This window comes from Podarcis erhardii, assembly GCF_964252035.2.
Source record: "Podarcis erhardii genome assembly, chromosome: 2".
NCBI classification, from domain to species: Eukaryota; Metazoa; Chordata; class Lepidosauria; order Squamata; family Lacertidae; genus Podarcis; species Podarcis erhardii.
The window spans coordinates 37,109,933-37,133,050 of NC_138498.1; the positions used below are offsets into that span (position 1 = coordinate 37,109,933).

The following is a 23,118-nucleotide window of genomic DNA, read 5'->3' on the forward strand; positions in this document are numbered from 1 at the left end:
AACACCCAGTGCTGCCCAAGTGTCTGCTTTAACCAACACCCTTGTGGCAAATGCAGTGTGCTCCAGCCATTAAATTCTGTGTTATGTAATGAGTTCACAGTGCAGGAGCTAAAGCAAGCAAGGCAAGTGGAATACCTGTGACTACCCATATGCTGTTGGTTTCCAGCTCTCATCATCCCTGGTCATTGGCCCCACAGGCTAGGGCTGCTGGGAGCTGGCAGGCCACACATATTCCATCCCTGAGCTTAAGAAATGCAAAATGGTACAACTAGGCAGTGTGAATTAATGGTTAGAGTGCTGGTCTCTGAATACCGGTTTCTGGAAATGACAGAAGGGGAGAATGCTCGAGTTTCCCACCGGCATCTGACTGGCGTCTTTGAGAACTAGAAGGATGCTGGACTTGAAGGGTCTTTAGTCTGATCAAGTAGGACTCTTTTTTTTTAAAAAAAAATATTTTTTATTAAGGATTTTCTTGTTTTACAGAAGTGTAGTGCCTCTTTTTTTTTTCCCCCTTCTTCTTCCATGTAACGTTTTTACAAATCTGTTTCATTTGTTGAGGCATTAGGGGGAGAAGAAAACAGAAAGAAAAAAGAAAGGGGGGGTGGGGAGAGGGAGGATGGATGGGGGTGGGGTCGGGTGGCGGTGTTTCTATTATGTTTAATGTATGTAGAGTTTGGTGTCAGCGTTGCTTGTGTTGTTCACTTGTGTTCCTTTGGTGGTGAGAGAGGTTGGGGTTGGCTTAGGGTGTGATTGTTTGCTTGTGATTGGCTGTGGTGATCTTTGTTTTCGTGTGTGAGTGAGGTGGGTGGGTGTTTTGGATCAGGTTAGCCATATTGATTTGTATGCTGTTGGTGGATTATTGTCATTGTCCTGTTGGGCTGTGTATGTGATAAAGGGGAGCCATACCGGGGTGAAGGCGTCTTCTTCTGTTTGTCCCCGTGTCAGTTTCAGTTTATTAGTTAATTTTTCTAGTAGGGCTGTTTCCCATACTATTTGGTACCATTGGTCCATGCTTACTCCTGACAGGTCTCTCCAGTGTCTGGTTATGATGTTTCTGGTTGCTGAGAGCAGGTGGGTTATAAGTTCTTTGTGGTGTAAATGGGCATTGTTGTCTTGGAAGATGTTTAGTAGGGCCAATTCTGGGGTGATGTCTATTACTTGCTTAGTTATTTTACATATTTCTTGTATGGCTGTTGTCCAGAATAGTTGAATTTTGGGACACTCCCACCACATGTGGAGGTATGTGCCTGAGGAGGTGCACCCTCTCCAGCATTTTGGTGAGGTTCCTGTAGGACTCTTTTTATTTGTGAATGTTCCTTTCCATCAACTTGAAAATGAAACAAAGGCTACCCTGCCCAAACTGAAGAACCTAGTGCCCATTCACTGGAGAATGTGCCCCCTCCACACTCAGAAGTGTTTACTTTTGAGTAAATATTCAAAGATTGCATTTAAGTCCACATTGCAATCACTGCGACTCACTCTGAATAAGCATAATTCGTTGATTTGTGTAGTAAGGACGTCTGTGCTTACACAAAATAACAATTATACAAAATAATAATTGTACAAAACAGTAATTGTACAATTATGAATATTTAGTTTTTGCTGATGAATCACACACGCTGTTCCTGTCAGTTGCACCGCGGTATTTGCTTGGGCAGGATCATAAACGCTCTTACTCATAAGTAAGCCTCAATGATCTTCTTATAACAGGTCTTGCTCTTTTAGTGCATTGAGGGTCTGCCCAAAGGAGGTGGTAAGTTCTGAAACGACAGTGAGGCTGTTTTTCTGCAGGCTGCATTAATTAAACTACAGTTCAGTGAAAAGCATTCGAGACTACAGTATTTGCATCTGTACAGAAGCGGAGGATTTAAGTTATAAAAAACTACATTTCCCGAAAGAGCTTTCGGTCTCGCGAGAGGAGCTCTTCCCCCGCCCGCGGGAAACCTGGGTCAAAGTTTGCGCAGGCGCTTCTGCTTTCTCTTTCCTCGCTACCGGCTTCAGAGGTGCAGTGATGGTGAGTAGCGCGGACTCTTTCCGTAGGATCCCTTGCAATCCTCTACGGCTGCCGCTCCTAAGCAGAAGTGAGCTTGTGATATGTGTCCCGGGGGCGCTTGTGCACAGCCAGGAACATTTATTTATTGGCTCCTTTCTGTCTTGGCTTTTTTGCGATTTTAACTGCCTCCCCGCTCCCCCCCCCCGACTCTACACGGGCTGTTGGTGTGCAGCAGGCCAGTAAAGCGAGCCTCCCCACTGTAGGTTGAGAAAGACGAGTGTATTGATGAGTTGCACGGCCTTAAACGTTTTGAATCGCATCCTTTATTTTTTTGCAGGAGAAGAACACGAGAGGAGGGCGAGTATGGAGCCACTCCGGCCTGTGCTTTACGAGCCTCTGGTCCCAATTGGAGCAAGTTGGTTGGTTTAAAGGGGTGTGTATTTTGTGGTGCGTATTGTACTGGTTGCAGAAAGTTGAGGGGAGAGAGCAGGGAATTGCAAAAACTAACCATGGATTTGTTTGCATTCCTGCGTGAAATATACATAAGGTCTTTTTGTATAGGTAAGATTGGTCGAGGATTCTTTTAAGTACAATACCAAGAAGTTACAGATCCTATAAGTTCCTCTTCACTCCCTGCCCTCATGTATTTTCTGTGAAGGGTGTGGAGCCCCTTGTCTACATTCCTGCCCATCCTGGCCCCAATTTCATGTGGTTGGCAAGGAGAGTAGACCAGAGGGTGCAGAGAGAGAAGGGGATGGCCAACTCTTGGCTCCAGCTTGCTTGTTTTTGACTGCCAGCATGTGGTCCCCAACAAATTATTGTAAGATTTATTTGCAAGATTAATATTCTGCCCTCCCTTCTAAAGGAGCTCAGGGGAGACAAAACAGATGCAGCCAGTAAGTGCTGAAAAAACCACAGAGAAGGCACCTGTCTAATATTCAAGTGAAGGAAATTTCAAAGAGAAGGTGCCACCACACTAAATGTCCATGCCAGCAGATCTCCTGATAAGATGGGATCTGCAGGAGGCCCTCGCCTGCAGAGGCAGTGATCCATTGGGTATAGATATAGATACTGGTCTGATACAGAGTAGACACTGAAATTAATGGAGCCAACTTAGTCATGTGTTTTATTTTCTGTGGGTCTACTCTGTATTTGGCCAGCACTGGATACCTACCACCCCTTGAAGTTAAGGGGGGAAATGCCCACCCCAAGTACCCGTATGTTTTGTGCGTTGTCCGCTAGATGTCGCCACTAGGAAGAGAAATGAAGTTGCTTTTACCATGTGCATTTTGCCAGAGTTGTCTAGAGCTGAGCTTGTGATGATATAAAGTTATCCCTGTCTGAAAAGGAAATCTTTCTCATTGTGGAGTTGTCGATTCTGAAGCTCAGCTTTCGGGAAATCTGAAATCTGCAGAATAGCTGAATTGTACAGCTGTCCCTAACCTTGCATTTCTCCCGTTCTCAGGCTGCATGTGACTTTTCAATCAAACCGGTCAAGGAGACGCAAAGTTTCTTTGTGTTGAGATGTAAATAGCTGAGACCTCTTCCCTTGAAAAGAAACGAAGCCAGTGTTAGGCATGGTGTGGTTATCTGATTCATATGCACAATGGTAAGCGTGTGCCTGCAGTCTTGTTGGTTGCTTGATTCATTTCTTTATGGTGCATTGTCAAGTGTTTGTAGGGGTGAGTGGGAGACCTTGACACACCTATCACCATTTTGCAACTCTCTTGATTGCAGGTGAGGGTAGAAATGACTGGAGGTGATTGGGCTGCATACAACCTTTGCCCAACACCTTGCTGTGGCTATTTGGAAGGGTAATAGTTTTTTGCTTGGTCATTTTGGCCCCTGAAAATCACTACATAGGCAACACATCCCTCTTGACTTGATGCATTCTGGTAGTCATTCAGAAATTCAGTATGTTCCTGTGGCCAATAGCGTTCATTCAGAAATTCAGCACGTCCCTAAAATCTTCCCGACACCAGTCGGAGTAAAACAATGTTGGGCTAGATGTACTGATGATCTGATTCAGTATAAGATAACTTCATGTTGAAATAGTTGTCCTTCATCTCCATGACATTTGTTGTGCAAAGTTGGGATTCCAACAAGCACCCCTAGGACATGTAAAATACTATCTGGGCTGGATGTTTCTTGCAGAGTGTTAAGTATGCACACACAAAAAAATGTAAGGGATTCCCCCCCCCCCCCTGTAAAAGAAGGTGTGCTTTGTCTGCTGGACCACATTGTTTGAATGCTCTGAAGCAAGTAAAGATGAATTCGCTAATATAGTGGAAATTTGATGCTACTCTTCACGTGCAGTTGAACACAATGGCAACAGTTTGGTATGCTGCAGCTAGCAGATTATCATCTAGGGTCATTCTTGGGGAAGAGTGTGGGTCAAGCTAAATGTGACTTAGAGCACTTTTTTAAAAATTCAGGGGGTTTTTGTGACAGCCTACAAATTTTTGTTGACAAAGCAGCCAGGGGCTGCAGAGGAATCCAGGTGAGGATTGGGAAAGAGGTTTAACCTTTTCCACCTTGCACTGTTTTCCCAACTTTAAATATTTTTTAAAATTGTGACATAATAGCTTTGTGTATAGGGTGGTTTTGAGGGGGGGGGTTGGTTGGGGGAATTTTCACTTGGAAAATGACATTGGAGGAAAGTATTAACCATCCATGGCCCTGCAGTTGTTTTTGTAAACAAAGATGTTGACATTTGCAAGCGCATGATGCAGAAATGTGCTTAAAGTCACGTCTACTTTCATCTGGAGCTGGACAGACGTGTCAGTGATGAATCCAATTGGGAAAAGCAGATGGTGGATTAACTGCCAAAGTACTACTGCTCATATATGTTTTGGAAGACAAGCTTTAGGCCTGATTCAGACACAGCAGTAATCTACGACTTGCTGCTATCCCATGTGAAGATGAGCTGTGGGTTTGCACACTTCCCCTCGCATCCCCATTCTTTTGTGGCACACCTTCCCAACATAATGGGAACTGTGGTTAGTTGTTTAAAAGTAGATGCATCTGATCTCTTTTCAGCAGCAAAAGGAAGAGGGAGGGAGAAGTGTGCAAGCCGAAGACTTGCCATGGCTTGTTTGCGTCACTGCATTCGCTTGCAATATGTTTGCTGTAGAACTGGAAGTAGGCTTGTTGGTTGAGTAGATTGCAATAAGAAATATATGATACTTTGGTGGTATTTGAAGTTCTTAAAATGCCCATTAGAATCCTGTTACGTGAACCTTAGTAAGCCAGAAATCCCAGTTAGCTGAAATCGTGTTGACAGCACCACCCCAACGTATGTTGAGCAGAATAACTTTGTGCCACAAACTGTAATGTCTGGTTTTCTAAATGTCTTGTTTATCCCAGGACTGAAATGAGGCTGCTGAATTCACTAGAATTAAATTTGGGTCTTGATTTAATTCCACATTGCCCTCATTTTGCACAAAACAGATGAACTCTCAAAGACAAGATCGTATTTTGTATCTAGTAACAAGATGAAGCCCTTTCCTTCCAAACTGGACTCTTGTTCCTTTTGAATAATAAATTGTCATGGGGATTGTGATTCAGTTGTTATTCAAGAAAATTGTCTGAAAGCAGTATGCAAGTTTTAAAAGAAAAATGAAGAAATAAAATTGATATGTTTGGCTCCACAGGATGCAGACCATTTGCCTCTGGACTCAGAAGTCAGTTTGGAAACAGCTGCTCAGGGTAAGGAGCTCAGGGTAATGCTTAGTCATTTGTTTGGCTTCTGACAAATTTGCTAATCCCTTCATGTCAGTGGAATGTGAGTTGCCAAGACCCAGACTCCCTCATTTCAGTGAAGCCTGAGAAGTTATGACTGGATGGGGTTTAGGTTTTGGCCTCTAAATCAAGTGTAAATGCTTATTTGTGACATTTTAAGCAATGCAAGTGGTTGGAAATAATACTTGGGTGTCGCTAGTCAAAGTCCACCATTCTGTCCACAACGTCACATGACTGAAAAATCCTGGGCAGGACTTGCTTGTTTGATAGAAATGGCAAGGGCTTAAAGGTTACCCTGATTTAATGCCTCAACATTAGGCCAGCGGCCTCCATATTTTAAACACTGTTCCATATTCAGATGATAATGTGACCCAAGCAAAGAATAGGGGAGGTGGACTTGAGGGTGCTGGCCTGGTGTATAATTGGTTGTGTCCGGCAGCCACATAAATGGAGGATCCTCCATGCTACCGGGCAAGAAGAAAACTCTCAGAGAGTCTGGAAAGTATCTCTTTGAAACACAGCAATCACATCCTCTTCGAGGGGGCGAAATCCATCCATCAGCCAACACCAAAGAAACGTTTGCACTTTAAGATCCTTTTTAATTCTTTGGAGAATATGGAAAAATCCTGAACTCTTAAATGGAGGCAGAAGATGCAATTTCATGATCTCAACAGGTGGTTGCTGAGAAACCAAGTGAAAAGTCATCACACCCTAAACTTTGCATATTTCAGAGCTAGTGTGGTGTAATAGGCAAGGTGCCAAACTAGAACCGGGGAGACCAAGGTTCAGGTCCTCACCTTGGCACGAAACTGTCTGGTTTACCTTGGGCTGGTCTCTTTCCCACCTCACAGGGTTGTTATGAGAAAAAGGCCATGTACCCGTATTTTTCACTCTATAACATGCACCCGACCATAACACGCACATAGTTTTTAGAGGAGGAAAACAAGAAAAAAAATATTCTAAACAAAACAGTGGATGTATGATTTTTGTGGTTCATGCTGTGGCCACAAACGTGATCTAACGGTGAGTTTGTGGCAGCCCAATGCAAAAATCCTGAGGATCCATGTGGATCCATGCTTTGTAACCACGTTTTAGGTGGGGAGGGAAGGAAAAGCACTCAAGGGACAAGGAGCACGCCTGGGGTGCGTGGAGAAGGGTGCTGCTAATAATGCAGGAGAGGGGTATAAGAGGAGAAGGCTCCTCTCCTCTCCCGCTTTGCTCCTTTGAAGCAAGCAGGCTCTCTGTCCCTCTCTCCTCCCCACTCAGCGGCTCTTCTCCCGCTTTGCTGTTTGAAAAGCGAGCCACGGAGGCGGGAAGGAAGGGGAACCATGGATCCTCTGCTCACGACTGCAGGAGATCCCCCCGCCATCCGTAGGCATTCACTCCATAACACGCACAGGCATTTCCCCTTACTTTCTAGGAGGAAAAAAGTGAGTGTTATGGTGCAAAAAATACGGTATGTAGCCTTGGAGGAAAGATTGAATATATTTTAGCCACCACAGAAAAACAGTTGAAGAACTTGCAGCTTTTTTGGATCAATCCTGATGTTGGCTTTTTCGTCTGTCACACTCCTCCTAAAAGCCTGTGATGTGATGTTATCCCTGTCTGAAAACTCAGCTATGAGGGAAAATAAATATCCACTGAGGCTTGCCCGCTTTGCCATCTCACAGTTGTCTTCAGCAGGAGTGATTTCTTTTGAGATAGGTGTGACCGCTGTATCCTTCCCGCAGCATCATGATTCAAAATTCAGCTGTTGAGCTACATTTTCCAGTAGTTTCTTTCTCTGGCATTGATTTGAGATGGAAGGGTTTCTGAAAGCCGGCCTTTAGCAACACCAATTCCCTTCTGGAGGCTATTACAGTAGCTACAGGGTACTCCAGAGATGCCAGTCGAAGGGAGAACAATCTTTCGTCTACTTTTAAAGTTTCTTGAATCTGCTAGAGATTCATATATCTGAAGCTGGTATCAGAGGCAAAGAGTTAATGTATACTTGGCTGGGAACAGGATAGACAAAACTGAATGTTCCTTGTGCCAGTATTTTGACATAGATGGAGGAGCTGCCTGGCCTCCTTGCAGCACTAAAATCATTGGAGCAAAAAGAAAATGCCATTTTTCTACTGCTACTGGGAGGAGAGGCCTTGGCTCAGCGGCACAAGAAATTTCTTGTGTTTGAGAACTAAGTTGATCGGCTTTACAGCGTTGTATCTTCAGGGTCACGAGGCCTTTTCTGCATCTGCTTGTCTGCCATAAAACTGTTGAGCATTGTGGGGGGTTCTGGAGAATAAACTCTTCACATGGGGTGCTGCTCTAACTGTTGGGCCTCTGTGCCACCCTGAACAAACCACATGCACAAACACCCTCGAACACCCAACATTCCCCTATGGCTGCACAGGCCGGTAATGATGATGAGCAAATTGTTTTCCTGTGTAGGCGTTCCACCATCACAGAACCTCTCCCTGTGAAACTTCTGATAAGCTGTCAGGGTGTCCTGAACATAGTTTGCGTCCTCTATGGCTGGGGGAGGGTAGTAGGGGTGGCATTGGTGGGTGGGCACGACACTTGAGTACAGAGCGCTCTTTCCACAGTTATGCATATAGCAAGCGGTTGTTACTTTCTCATTGGGGAAGAGGCCTTGCTGATCACCTAATTCCCTCTGGTCTTTTACAGTTACAGCTAAGAGGCAAAAAAATGATGGGGAGAACATAGACCAGTTTTTCCATCACGCAGTGATGTCTTTTCCTGCAAAGAGGGTGAAGCTTCCTTGGAATCGTACAATCCCTTCCACCATGATATTATAGGACAGAAGTAGAGGGATCTCATGTTTTGCCTTTGAACTTTGGCTGCAAGTTGCCTCTCCATTAACTGCAAATGCCCTGGTAAGCAGTGTGTTCCTGCTTTTTTTGCTTCTCAAAAAATTCCCTCTTGGGGTATGATTGCTGTTGTTTCTTTTCTCTCTACCCCCCCCCCCCCCCGCTTATGTGAAAAGGGAGTAGTGACCATTTGCCTGGGGAATAATAAAAGCCCATCAGCCCAGGATACAAAGCAGAACAGCCAAGCTTTCTGTTAGGACTCCCACCCAGCAGTAGGCGGGCGAGTAGAAGACTCTGTATGCACATCTTTGCAGAGGGAAGAGCGACAGTTTTGTTAAAGCAAATGCCATGTCTGATGCAAACGCCTTGCGGTGATGCCCTGAACATAACCGCTCTTGTTGTGCCATGTGTAGGTGTCTTAAATGTCACATTATTGGCATAGTCTCAGGGCTGCTTATACTACAGGGTGGAATCGGTTGAGGGATATAAAGACTAAAACTGTTAACTCTTTACAGACCGCATGCACCACACAAGTGGAGTCAGACTTTTGTAAGGCGCAAGAAGTGCTGGTGTCAAGTTAGTAAGGGAGTTTTGGATCGCTCTTTACAGCATCAAAGCAATAGCATGTCACACACATGATAGCACAGAGAGGGTGACAAAACATCTGTCAAAGAGTGACAGATGAACGTCTGTGGGCAACATGGATGCCGAAGCATTTCTATATGACAAGTATGTCCAAAGTCCATCTCGGGGGGCCTAATCCGGCCCACCGGTCAGTTTAATCCAGCCCCTGTGGCAGTTTATTTCGTAGGGTAAAACACTCAACAACTTTGTTCAGCCCCCACGGCCGTTCAATTCATCAAATCTGGCCCTCTTTGAAAACGTTTGGACACCACTGCTATATGTTGTAAACATCGTTTGAGGGAAATAACAAGCAAATAGTTTGAGGATGAAACAGGTTTTTTATTATTAAAAAAAAAGCAACACATTCCTTGAGGCCATTTAGCTCTGCTTTTGCTGTTAATGTTTAGTGGTCTTTTATGGTTTTACTGCCTATGTTGAGAAACTTCTGGGTTTTGGTGTTCTTTCACATTGAGCACAAAAAACCTGAAGGGCAAGGTAAAAATGAAGAACTTTTATTTTGCTACAGGTGCAGCTGTAAGAGAAGAAGCAAAGCACTTGGTTGCATCTTCAGCCCTTTTATGAGCAGTCCATAAGGATGGTGCTGGCTGCTCCACCTGTTTTCTCTTTACCCCAAATGAAGAGGCAGAACAGTGCGGCTGCAGCAACACAAACACCTGCAGTAGCAGCAGAGGTTGGATTGGGGTACAAACATAAGAAGCAACCTTGCTGGGTCAGAACCGAGGGCTCATCTAGTCTACCAGCAGCCAGTGAGATGCTTCAGGAGGCTCATGCCAGATGTGGGTAGCCTTCCTCTGTCCTCTACAAGATATTGCTTTGCTCGCTGTTCACGTATGAATTAGTTTTCCTGGCAAACAACTGCTGCTAGTCCTAGTTACCTTGAACATCTCTAAATCAAACTATCGTGTCAGTCTGCATTGAGAGAGAGTGTAGTAGAGTGGTACCTCGGGTTAAGAACTTAATTCGTTCTGGAGGTACGTTCTTAACCTGAAACTGTTCTTAACCTGAGGTACCAGTTTAGCTAATGGGGCCTCCTGCCGCTGCCGTGCGATTTCTGTTCTCATCCTGAAGCAAAGCTCTTAACCCGAGGTACTATTTCTGGGTTAGCAGAGGCTGTAACCTGAAGCGTCTGTAACCCGAGGTACCACTGTACACCACGTGTTGAAGAAGGCTGCCTTTTTGTTTGCTCTGAACATAATGCCAAAGGGCTTCATTGCTGCCCATGAAGGAACCCAGCTACAGAGATATGGGGTGAATCCTTTCTGCCCTGCTGCCCATGGGCCTCTATGCAAGCTGCTGGAGCTCATGAGATCAAGTGGTTCCAACACAGCTATTCTGGCTTCATTCTCTTTGACCAGCCTCATTCTTTCAGAGCCATCATTTTTTGATTTGTCTCCTCTGCCATCGTTTTATACATTTTACAGGTGCTGGCTTTTAAGCAGAAGGGCCTGGAAGTGCCGAGCCACCCAGAAGGGGTTTTCCTGCATTGAACAAGAAAGCAAACTTGATCAGCAGTGGTGGAAAAGTGCAGTCTGCCTTGGTAGTGAACCTTAAAGGAGGAAGCCATGGATTCTAAAGTAGCGTATCCAGCGTAGCTGAGCAGTTAGAGGTTTGGACTAGTCCATGAAGCTCACCAAGTGACCTTGGGCCAGTCACTGCCTCTCAAGTTAACCTACCTCACAGGGATGTTGTGAGGATAAAATGGGGGAGGGATAACCATGCACTTTTTCCACATCCTTGGAAAAAGAGAAGTAAAATAAGAATAAGAATAATAAAATCTTTCCCCCAACAAAAAAATTTTCCCCTCCTGGTGTGTGATGATTGTGGGAACAAGTGGGAAAGGTAGTGTTTGTTTTTCAGGCCTAAAGTTCTTTCACCTCTAAAGCAAGATTTTCATGTTTACTCAAAAGTAAGTCCTACTATTCTCAATACTGCTCGCTTCCAGGTGTGCATGCATAGGAATTCAACCTTAATAACTTAACACTGATAGCAAGGTAGGCATCAGAACTGTTACATGGCAAGTGGTCTTCAGGCTTCCTCGCCAGAGGGAATCCACATGAAAACCTGTGCATTGCAGAGGGCTCTGGGGCACTTCTGCACTATCCCCACTGTTTGGGTCAGGCCCTTAGCCAAAGTGTTCCCAAGAAAATACCCCACACTCCCCTGTGGCAGCACAATGCTGGGGAAGATGAATAAGGGCAGACAAGTGAGCTTAAGGGAACTTATTGATACTCTCCTAGGAACACAAAAGACCACTGTTTTGAACCCTAAATCACTCGCAGATTTGGGCACAAAGAGAGGTCAGAAAAGTGATACTCCCTGTTACATGTGAGCAAAATTTGTTTGCCGGACTCAAGCCACCCATTTGCCCCTGATTTTGATAGCAGGAGATTATGCGGAACAGTTAACACTTCCTAGAATTTATACTTTCATTTTACAGTCTTCATCTGCTGCAGTGGTTTAACATTCATACAGTGCCAACAGTTTGTCAAGAATGCTATATCTGGTTGCTTTATCAAAGAAGGAAGTTCAGGCTGTCAACTCTTTCTGGATCAGTTCCTTCCAGTTTGAAGCAGGCAAGAACCACTGATGAGAGATGGAACAAATGTTTGGTCTTGCACCTTGCCAGAAGGCAAGTCTTTTCCCCCACTACCCTAGGGTGGGAAGGCCATACTAGACCCACTTCCTCCTAGGACAGCAGGCTAGTCTAAAGTAGAGCCATTTTTTTGGAATAATAGAATTATGGAGTTGGAAGGGAAGGGTCTTCTAGTCAAACCCGCTGCAATGCAGGAATCTTGCCCGATGTGGGGCTCAAACCCATGATTCTGGAATTAAGTGTCTCAAATTCTTAAGGCATGAGCTATAGGGATTTCTAATTGCAGGGGAGCAGGAAGTAGGATATTAAATAGCAAAGTTGTTTTGTGAGGGGAAAGAGGGTGTCTCCTAACAATTCTGAGCACCCTTCATAAACTGCAGGCCCCAGGATTCACTGGGAGAAGCCATGACTGTTGGAAGTTATATGGTGCTTGCATTAAACGTATAGTGCAGATTGGGGAAGTGGGCATTCTTTGCAAAACTGCATCCTACAAAACAGGATTTATTTATTTTTTAAAAAAAGGTTTCCCAGGATGTGGTACAAAGCATATCTGTGAACATCTACTGCTCAAAGTTGTCAGTATTACCCCGTACAACTCCATAAAGGCAATGCCAGTCTGCTTCCTAGATTCAAAAGGAGCTGCTCCACCAAAGCCCTCTAGGGCTAGGACAAGCTTTGGATCATTTGAAACTGCTCGTGTGGTCCAGTGTCCTAGTGGTCAGATGTTTGACAGGAGGTTGCAGCCTTCTTTCCTCCTAAATAACTTTAATAAAACTGTTTAATGCACAAGAGTCAACATAGCCAGTTTTGCACAGTTTACCATATTTGTAGCCTAAAGAAGTGTAACCTGTATCATCTATGCAATAAATCAGAGGTGCATTTGAAGAGGTCATTGCTCGGGGTGCGAGCCTGGAAGAGATCCCCATTTGTTTCTCAAACAGATGCATGGATTCTGTTAACGGGCAGCAGGAGGACCCTATACAACTGATAGGTACAGTGGTACCTCGGGTTAAGTACTTAATTTGTACTGGAGGTCCGTTCTTAACCTGAAACTGTTCTTCACCTGAAGCACCACTTTAGTTAATGGGGCCTCCTGCTGCTGCCACGCCACCAGAGCACAATTCCTGTTCTCATCCTGAAGCAAAGTTCTTTTTTTTTTATTAAATATATTTATTTGCTTTTACAGAAGATAAAAAACATCAAGAAAAAAATAAAAATAAAAATTCCAACTTTTAAATTGATATTTGCAAAACTTTCTTTCCTGACTTCCTCCCGCCTCCCTTTTTTGTGTTCCTCTTTACTCAATCAGATACAGCAAATCCTTACCCACTTTCAAAGCTCATTTCTGATTATTAAAATCTTTCTATTATGTCTCCAATCCTTCCTCCTTATGTTTAAACACCTTTAACATATTATTTACTTTTGACATAATATAACTTTAGTCTTTCACCTTTTTTCAATTACATTTTTACATAACCTTTAAACCTATATCACTAATGCTGTATTATTTTTAAATCCAACATCGTTTTAGCATTCATAAACTTTACAGTGTTTCTGTAGATAATCTAAACTTCTTCCAGTCCTCTTCCACCGCTTCTTCTCCCAGGTCTCGGATTCTGCCAGTCATTTCTGCCATCTCCATGTAGTCTATTACTTGCATCTGCCATTCTTCCAGGGTGGGCAAATCTTGTGTCTTCCAGTGCTTTGTGATGAGTATTCTTGCTGCTGTTATCGCATACATAAAAAAACGTTCTATCTGTCTTTAACACCAATTGGCCGACTATACCCAAGAGAAAAGCCTCTGGTTTCTTAAGGAAGGTATATTTAAATACCTTTTTCAGTTCATTATATATCATCTCCCAGAAAGCCTTAATCTTCGGGCACGTCCACCAAAGGTGAAAGAAAGTACCCTCAGTTTCTTTACATTTCCAACATTTGTTATCAGGCAGGTGATAAATTTTAGCAAGCTTGACTGGGGTCATGTACCACCTATAAATCATTTTCATAATATTCTCTCTTAGGGCATTACATGCCGTAAGTTTCATACCGGTGGTCCACAACTTTTCCCAGTCAGCAAACAAAATGTTATGACCTATGTCCTGTGCCCATTTAATCATGACTGATTTAACTGTTTCATCCTCTGAAGCAAAGTTCTTAACCTGAGGTACTATTTCTGGGTTAGCGGAGTCTGTAACCTGAAGCGTATGTAACCCGAGGTACCACTCTATTTAATATTGCAACAAGGTCATTCAGATACTGCAAATAATTCTGCAATACATTGTTGGCAACAGTTTGCCATTTTAGTGCTGGCAGTGCTAGGTGGATGCTGTAGAAGTGCATGTGTTAGCAGTACCTGTTCCTCAATAAGCATCCATCTGGAAGCACCCTGTGTACCCTCCCAACTACACAGGGTGCAGTATGTCCCTGAAATACACATGGGAACATAGGGAGCTGCCCTTTGCTGAGTCAGACCATTGGTCTATCTAGCTCCATATTGTGGTTCTCGGATGAAGGCATCTCAAGTCCTTCTTGAGAGCCAGTGTGGTGTAGTGGTTAAGAGCGGTAGTCTAATCTGGGGAACCGGGTTCGCGTCTCTGCTCCTCCACATGCAGCTGCTGGGTGACCTTGGGCTAGTCACACTTCTCTGAAGTCTCTCAGCCCCACTTACCTCACAGAGTGTTTGTTGTGGGGGAGGAAGGGAAAGGAGAATGTTAGCCGCTTTGAGACTCCTTAAATGGAGTGAAAGGCGGGATATCAAATCCAAACTCCTCCTCCTCTTCTTCTTCCTGGAGATAGAAAGGGTTGAATCCTGGACCTTCTGACTGCAAGGCTCTACCACAGCCACAGCCCAACCTATCATAAGCATTGTGTATCTTGCTGGTTTGTTGCTGTCAGAGCCTGCTTTTATTTGACAACGCAACGGTCAAACGCACCTGTCAGGAAATTATTTGGATTTCAACGTGGAACAAGAGAAACCTGTCAATTGGGATGGTGTATTTTGCCATGAAGCAAAACCAGCATCGTTCTTTGCTGCTGTTCCTTGATTGTAAAGAGGGAGGGTAGTTGGCAAAAGAACGTGGGCTTCAGCCGTGTGCTAGTCATGGAGTTTCCCTTATTCGCATGAAAGATAAATGTTAGTCATGTAATTATAAAGGCTACTTGTTTCCTCCAATCTAGAACTGCTTTCTTATGATGGGCCAATTTCTACATTTAAAAAGACCTCAATTTTGGAAATAGGAACGGAAGATTCAGTAAACATGCCTTTGATCAGTCAACTGCTTCCAAGCGCTGTGATCCTGTGTGTGCACTTTCTTGGGAGTAAGCGCTGTTGAACACAGAGGGACTTCGGAGTCAGGGCGTACAGGGTTGCACTGATCGTTGGGATGCAGTCAGGTTCCCTACAGTATGAAGGAAACATTCAAAACAAAAATAAAAAAAATCCTTCCAGTAGCACCTTAAAGACCAACTAAGTTAGTTCTAGGTAAGAGCTTTCGTGTGCATGCACACGAAAGTTCATACCTAGAACTAAGTTGGTCTTTAAGGTGCTACTAGAAGGATTTTTTTTATTTTGTTTTGACTATGGCAGACCAACCCAGCTACCTATCTGTAAAAGGAAACATTCAGAGACTCCTCTTAGCACTGCCAAAGGTTCACTTTGGGACTTACTGGCCCATTACAAAATCTCCACAAAACATGTCGTCGTCCCCCCCCCCCTCAAAAAATCAGTTCTCTGATGGAAACAAGTTCTGACTTCCTATTGTGGTGGAACTGGACCACACTCTTCAGCATCCATTTGAAGAGGTGCTTTGATGTGGCAGCAGTCTGATGGGATGGGTTCCCACCTGCATTTTGTAAGGTAACACTTAAATTTGGTACAGCTTTATTTGTTGACTTCAGCTGACCAAAACTGCCCTGTGGTATTGGCTTGCATTTCCAGCTTTGGCTGAAAACCTGGATTTGTCTCTTGCCTGGGTCACCTCTCCTGTCACCTGTGTACAAAGTCTGCACAGGTAGGGGTTTTTCCTCTTCCTTAATGGTTACTTTTGACATTTCCCCTCAGGTATTTCTTCCTTCTCGATCTTCCATTTCATCTGTGTTTATACATGCCCACTCTCAACTTTCACCTTAAAACAGTTGCATGGCGTGTTATATTTTGTTTGGTGTATACAAAACATGCTGCAAAAGCATACTTAAAAGCAGCACGTGAATGCCCCTGGAAAGGGTGCTGAGAACTGGCTTTGGCTCCGTGTATATCTTTTCAATGGCAAGTGTGGGCTTGCCATCACATCCAGTGCAAGAGGCCCTTCAACTCTACAAGCAGCTTTTGGGTCTTGCTAACTGGGCTAGTTCCAATGTAAACTCTTGAAGTATTACTTCATATTAGGACTACAGTCCTACTAAAGAAATCTTAGGTGGTTGAAGGTAGGAAACTGAATGTATAAGTTACATTACAAGGCTAACCAACTACTTAGAAGTCCTGTTGAATTTTACAGGGCTTACTCCCAGATATGGCGCTGTGGTCTAAACCACAGAGCCTAGGGCTTGCCAATCAGAAGGTCGGCGGTTTGAATCCCCGCAACGGGGTGAGCTCCCGTTGCTCCTGCCAACCTAGCAGTTCGAAAGCACGTCAAAGTGCAAGTAGATAAATATGTACCGCTCCGGAGGGAAGGTAAACAGCGTTTCCGTGCGCAGCTCTGGTTCGCCAGAAGCGGCTTAGTGTGGTGCCTACATGACCCAGAAGCTGTATGCCGGCTCCCTTGGCCAGTAAAGCGAGATGAGCATCGCAACCCCAGAGTCGTCTGCGACTGGACCTAATGGTCAGGGGTCCCTTTGCCTTTTTACTCCCAGATAAGTGGGGTTAATCAGATTTGCAGACTACTAAAGCAATAGTTCTGAAGATTTGTTTTGTTTTTGGAACATTGGTAACTTACTACCTTTTTTAAAAAACACACCCACACCCACCATTGCCTTAGTTAACCAGAGGCACCGATTTCATTTATTAATTTAATGAATCGGCTCGATGTTGGAAATCCTGCTTCACATACCAGCTGATCTATAGGGACACAATGTGCAGCATTAGCTGGGGTTTTAGTTTGCGGTGCTGCACCTAATGATTCCATAGAACAGAGGAAGTGGAAATGGGAAGAAGCCTCTTGGAGAAAAACCATGCTACCTATGCTGCTGATCCTGTTGATAACTGCTGCTACTTCTACTCAGCACTTCACATCCCATCATATATGTGAAGTATTGGGGCATTTTACATACATCTATCTCTAGAATCCTTACAACAAGCATATAAGTGAGCTCAGTTGCATCGCAGGGGAGTGACTTCCCTTTGGCAAATGGTGTGTCCATAACAGAAGCAAGATTTGAACCTGGAAATTTCTGGTCACTTATCAGCTGCTGTTATGCTCTCACGAGTGCATGAGGGCCTCTATAAGACCTTTGAGGAGAGTATTTGCTGCACAGTTGAGATACTCTGTCAAAAGCACTGGGGTGTTTATCTGTGTTTTCATGGAATTTCATGGAACAGGTGGCATGTCATCATGACGCCTCTTCTGCAGAGGCTGCCACTCATTCCTCAAACAACACACGGTTTAAAACAGTTTGTTCTCTCCTCCCATCTCCACCAATCCTCTTTGCACCAGCTTGGTCCTGCTTTTTATGCAACCAGCGCTGCTTGCTCTGTTTCTCCCCCTACAGCTATTTCCCTCCACCTCACGCCCACATGACAAAAGGAAGACACAAAGGAGAAAAGATCATTCAACATTTATGCAATTATACAAAGTGGGAAAATGTTTCGGATTACATTCCACCTTCCCCCCATTGTGCGCCTGCAACCCTCCGTCTGTCACTAGCCGCTGTAACTTTCCCCGCAGAACAAAACTGACCCGATGCTGATCTCTTGGTTGCTATTTACACTTAATTATCTTACAAACACCAGTGGGAGGTCTGCAAGGTTAACTGGTGTCAATAAGCCCGCTTTCTTTGCTTCTTGGTTGCTAATTGTGGCTTAATTAGCTGGAGAGGGAATCTTACCCCATTGTGCCAGAGGAACAGGAAGTCAAAGGGTCAAGGTGCCCCCTTTCTGCACGGGCTGCACCCCCAGTTGCTGCCTCTGGTGTCACTGGCCTGCCTTAGTGCTAAGCAAGGCCACAGACCAAGCTGGCAAATGTCAGCATGAGAACAGCAGGTCGTCCTACACAAATGTTGTGGATGTCTGAAAACTCAGAGGTGTGCTGCTGGTGTGTTGCCAGTTGCCTGAATGTGACTTGTCATCAACAAGAATGGATATGCATTGAAAAAGTGAGGAAATGCCCGTTTTCACTTAAAAAATTCATCTGGGGGCGTCGGCATTCCCATCAGACAAGATTTGAACATTCCCTGTTAACATGTATACCAAAGGCGAGTGTGCAGCTCTGCGTATGAAATTAATGGAACACCTTAGAACATGGGTAGGCAAACTAAGGCCCGGGGGCTGGATCAGGCCCAATCGCCTTCTAAATCCAGCCCACGGGTGGTCCGGGAATTGGCGTGTTTTTACATGAGTAGAATGTGTCCTTTTATTTAAAATGCATCTCTGGGTTATTTGTGGAGCATAGGAATTCATTCTTCTTTTTCAAAATGTAGTCTGGCCCCCCACAAGGGCTGAGGGACAGTGGACTGGCCCCCTGCTGAAAAAGTTTGCTGACCCCTGCCTTAGAAGCACTGTTGGCTTTTTACCATTTCTCAAAATTGGGGTCTCCAGCTGTTATTGGACTACAGTTCCCATCATCCCTGACCACTGGTTCTGCTAGCTGGGGATTGATGGGAGTTGTAGTCCAACAACAGCTGGAGACCCATGTTTGCAAAACCCTACATTACAGCAAGGGTGGCTAACCCATAGCTCTCCACATGCTGCTGAATTACAAGTCCCAACCCCTCTCTGATGGAAGTTGTGGTTCAGCACCATGTGACGGACCAAAAGGTTCCTGACACCTGATTTACAGGTTAGAAATTTAGCATTCCCTATTTTGATCATCTGTCCTCTTCATTTCCTGGACTCCACCAGCTTCATAGTGCAGGTAGGAGGTGCTCTTTTTGAACAGTTAGTTAGTTAGTTAGTTAGTTAGTTAGTTAGTTAGTTATTTGACTTGTATAAAAGCCTCCCTATCTGTAGAAAACTAGGGGGAACGGTTCTAAGAGAGGCCTTCTTCCTTCTGAAAATGTGTTTCTTGCCAATGCTACTGTAAACGTGGCTCTGATGAATTTCAGAAGCCAAAGGTGGAGCATAATGGAAGCTCCTTGATAAGAAGTACGATTTATGCAAAAGTTAGCAATTCGCAAATTACGCAATTAAAAAAAATAAATAAATTAGCAGACATGACCCTATGCCAAAACAAATTAACAATATAATATTGTTCCTTAAGCTTCAAAGAAGGGGAAGAGCACTGGAGCAGAATACGCCCAGAATATTCCCACCACCTGCAACATTTTCTGAGCCAAGCTGCAGCCAACTTGATTCAGGTCAGCAGTAAAGTAAAAGACAGATTGTTGGTAGTTATGCAATGTTGCCTTCGGACCTGTTTTGTTCTCTTTGTGGCCGGATTTTCCTTGATTGACAGCATTGCAATACTTCCCTGCTTGGACTTCTTCACCCCAGGTAAGGAATTTTACACCACATGGACACAGAATTATCAATGGATTGTGGCTTTATTAAGAGGATCTTCTTGCCTCTGTCATCGTATGTGCACGCCTTCGTATTTACATTTAAATAACAACATGTTAATAAGCAGTCTCTACTCTTGTTAGACATTTTGCGTGTAGTGTTGCCTTAAACAGTCGTCTTTGCTGTCAGTCCCTGAGTTTACCCTGAGAGAAACCCAGCTTACAGAAACAGTCCCAAATGCACTGAATTAAACTTTTTTTGGCACAGCATTATTATTTATTTTAACCGGAGAGTTAGACACGCAACCTTGCACCTTAGCCACAGGGGAGGGACGGCTCCATATCAATGCTATAATTTCCCTGCTTATCCCTGCTTCCGCACAAAACCAGGGGGAACTCTTGCGAGGCAGCTAACTAGGCCAGCCCTGGCCCACTTGAAAGGGATCCAAGAGACAGAGTTGGTGCTCAGGAGTGTGGATGGTAGAGCTGTAGTGTTTCACAGTGATGGAGATCTTCCTGTAAACACAAAAGTGCTGCCTGGCTCTTTTGTCCAGTGCTGACCATGGGACCAATTTACCAGTGACAGCTCTTCCCATCTCTTCAACTAGCAGAGGAGATATTTTTGCGTGATCCGCCCGGAACTTAAAATAAACAGCCAGACTGGAGGAGGAAATCTGGAAGCAGGCTTTAGGAAAGGGAGTTGGGCTGTGTCACTGAGGAAAAGAGCGATTATCATAAAATAAGACAATGGCAAGTGGAGTGTGTATGCTCAGCGCCCACATGAAGAACATAGCTGGTAGCCTGAGCAGTGCAAGAACACGAACTTGTGTGAAAGGTGGAAGATCCAATCATTCTTGCCCACAACAATTACTGCCTCTTAAAAAAATCCCCTTGTAGGTTCCTATTTCACAGTACCGTCCGTTAATGTGGGTCAATAACATTGCATGAGCTGAATGCTTGTTGTGTAGGGCTTTTTTTTCTGAACAGGAGAACTGTTCTGAGTGCCACGGGCTCCCATTGCGTTACGGAGCAAAGTTTTGTGGCTGCACCGAGGCCACGGCAAACACAAGCGTGCTCCAGCCCTTGTGCCCCATTTCACGACGAGTTTTGCCGGGCAGCTCCTAACAGGAAGAGGCGAAGAGTGGGGCGACTTCAAGTGCAGGCCATTTTGTTAGGTGAGGCCAATGTTCCAGGAAGACCAAGCCGCGCCTTGCCTCTGAGCAGAGGCCGCAGCACAATGCTGGCTGGAAACATCACTGGAAGTGTGAGAGACACTTGCAGAGCTGGGACTGTTGCCACTTTGTCACAGCAGGACCATGACTGCCGTTGCAGCTCCCAACTTTGATGGGCCTTCCTTCTAGCATGGATTAGTACGGTGCAATTTGCCCTTTACTGTAGCCCATGGAGATGATTTCTCCACAGGCTGGCTGGCAGGCTGGCTGTTGCAGGACTTCCTTTGGCACATTTGGAAGCTGCCGTTTTTCAGTTTTGCTGCTGACCTAAAATAGAGGAAGGGCTGCCCAGGATCCACCTGAAGGATGGAAATCAGGTGAAGCTACCCTCTCCCTTTCCATGTCCATGCACCCAAGCTGCCTTCACCGTTGATACAGCTTCATGATACCAGTCCGGTGCAAGCTCTTCCACAGCTCAGCTTCCAGCAGCATATCGTGGTTGGCATAGAAGACCAAGGGCTTCTTCTCCTGCTCAAAGTAGTGGTCGGAGAATGCCCTGTAGTTGTCGGTGATGAAACCATAGGCACTGACCTGCGGGAGGGGGAAGAAGCAGAGGAGGAGGACAACTTAGGCGTGGACCGGAGGCCCAACCTACCAGGCTTTGTCTGCCACACACACACCCTTGCCACGCACAGTGCCAAGCCACTTGAAATCTAGTTCCGAGGGCCTTCTGGCGGTTCCCTCACTGCGAGAAGTGAGGTGACAGGGAGCCAAGTATAGGGCCTTCTCGGTAGTCACTCTCCCATCAGATGTCAAGGAGATAAAGAACCACATAACTTCTGAAGGCAGCCCTGTATCAGGAAGTTTTTAATGTTTGGCATTTTATTATGTTTTTATATTCTGCTGGAAGCTGCCCAGAGTGGCTGGGGCAAACCAGTCAAATGGGCGGGGCACAAATAATAAAATTAATATTATTATTATTTGGCACCTAACGGTGTGCTTGCACTTTCAGATTACCCATGAAAATTGCCCCTTTTCTCCACGCAGAGACACAGAGGTTCTAGCTGCAGGTGTTGGGAGGAAATTGATTATGTTCCCCGTTTGTGCTAGGTGTGTGAGAGTCATCTTCTCCCCTTTCCACGCAGTGTGAAGTCACCGTCACAACTAGGCTTAGGTCTCCACCCCCTGATGCTGAGTTTATCAGCTGCTGGAAAAGTTAACGGTATAAAGACTCTTACCTGATCACAGCTATGAAGAGCTGTTAGAAGCATCAGGGCTCCAGTGCTGGGCATGTAGAGATGTCCATACTGGCTGTTTATTATTTCTGACCTTAAAAACCTGTAAATAGAAGAGGAGCACAGGAGGGTGTTTATAGGTTATTAACAAAAAAAGAAGTTTTTAACCAATTGGCTGTGTCAGGTGCGAACCATGGGCCATATAAGAATCTGGCAATCAGAAAGATTTCAAACGTCCAGCCTGTTATTCTCCCTGATATGCTAGCATTCCACATACAGGGAATTTTTGCCCATTGGTGTTGCCTCTCACATGATACAAAATGGAATTAAAGGCAAGAAGCCTGCACAAACCCCAAGAAATAGTGTATCAGCCTTCCACCCAAATTACTCAGGTGACTCACGGTTCCCTTTGTCCCTTCCACCAGCCAGAGATTCAAACACCATCGACAAAGAAGGGCAATCAGAATTCTACTACATATGTATGTACAAGTGCATAGCTGTCAACATTTCCCTTTTTTAAAGGGAAATTCCCTTATTCCGAATAGGATTCCGCGCAAGAAAAGGGAAACGTTGACAGCTATGGTACAAGTGTAGGGGGAAAGGACTGTTATTATTATGATTATTTTACTATTAGGCTGTCTGTCAGTATGTTTTTTACTATGTTTTTATTATGTTTTTATCATTGATGTTTGGTCATTTGTTTTTAATGTTGTACACCGCCCTGAGATCTTTTGAGGTATATATATTGAATAATGAAAACAAACAAACAAACAAATGGTCAGTGGTGGGGAATCTCTGACCTGCTGGCCTAGTTAGACCTGGCAGAGTCCTAATTTGGCCTAATTTCCCCAAAGCTACACCCACCCACAGATGTCAGCTGCTGGGCCAGTAAAGAAACGACCGCAAAGGAAATGGTTCAGGAGCCTTCGAGCGCACGCTCAATTGCTCCCTGATAAGTGGGGATTGTACCCATGTTTTTTAAATCTGGCTCCAAACACAAGCCCCACTGGGATTTTTTCCACTCAAACTCCCAATCTGCACTCCAGAGTGAAGCCAATCCCTGCCAAAATGCAGGCATGAAGTTGGTAGTGATTAGCTGGCTGATGGTGACTTTAAGCCAAGCTAGAATTGGCTATGTTCCCGAGTTTCCAATCAGGATCTCTGGAATGGGGCCAATCCCTGCTGAAAGTGGGGCTTGCAGACAGCTCAGGATCTAGCCCCCTGAGCTGAAAATGTTCCCACCCTGTATGTGTTTCATGTGATAATATGTGGGTTCCCCTCA

General features: G+C 44.7%; 1 protein-coding gene and 1 long non-coding RNA gene across 3 annotated transcripts in view; one reads left to right on the forward strand and one right to left on the reverse strand.

Annotated features, from left to right (window-relative positions):
* Positions 1 to 1,888: 1,888 nt before the first annotated feature.
* LOC309335714 lies at positions 1,889 to 9,714 on the forward strand. 2 transcript variants are annotated; one of them, XR_014153649.1, is made up of 7 exons: positions 1,889 to 2,014; positions 2,331 to 2,426; positions 3,459 to 3,602; positions 5,647 to 5,701; positions 8,402 to 8,610; positions 9,154 to 9,273; positions 9,695 to 9,714. It is a non-coding gene; the product is annotated as an uncharacterized lncRNA (long non-coding RNA). The 2 variants fall into 2 exon arrangements; XR_014153650.1 differs by lacking the exon at positions 9,154 to 9,273 and having other exon boundaries at positions 1,891 to 2,014.
* A 9,741-nt stretch (positions 9,715 to 19,455) lies between these two features.
* ST6GALNAC2 (ST6 N-acetylgalactosaminide alpha-2,6-sialyltransferase 2) overlaps positions 19,456 to 23,118 on the reverse strand; it is a 30,988-nt gene continuing 27,325 nt past the window's right edge. Inside the window, exons 9-10 of the mRNA XM_081851152.1 lie at positions 21,840 to 21,939; positions 19,456 to 21,192 (exon numbers count right to left, since the gene is read on the reverse strand). Coding sequence (XP_081707278.1) covers positions 21,025 to 21,192; positions 21,840 to 21,939 — 268 coding nt within the window. The 3' untranslated portion in view covers positions 19,456 to 21,024. The remainder of the gene's footprint in view (positions 21,193 to 21,839; positions 21,940 to 23,118) is intronic.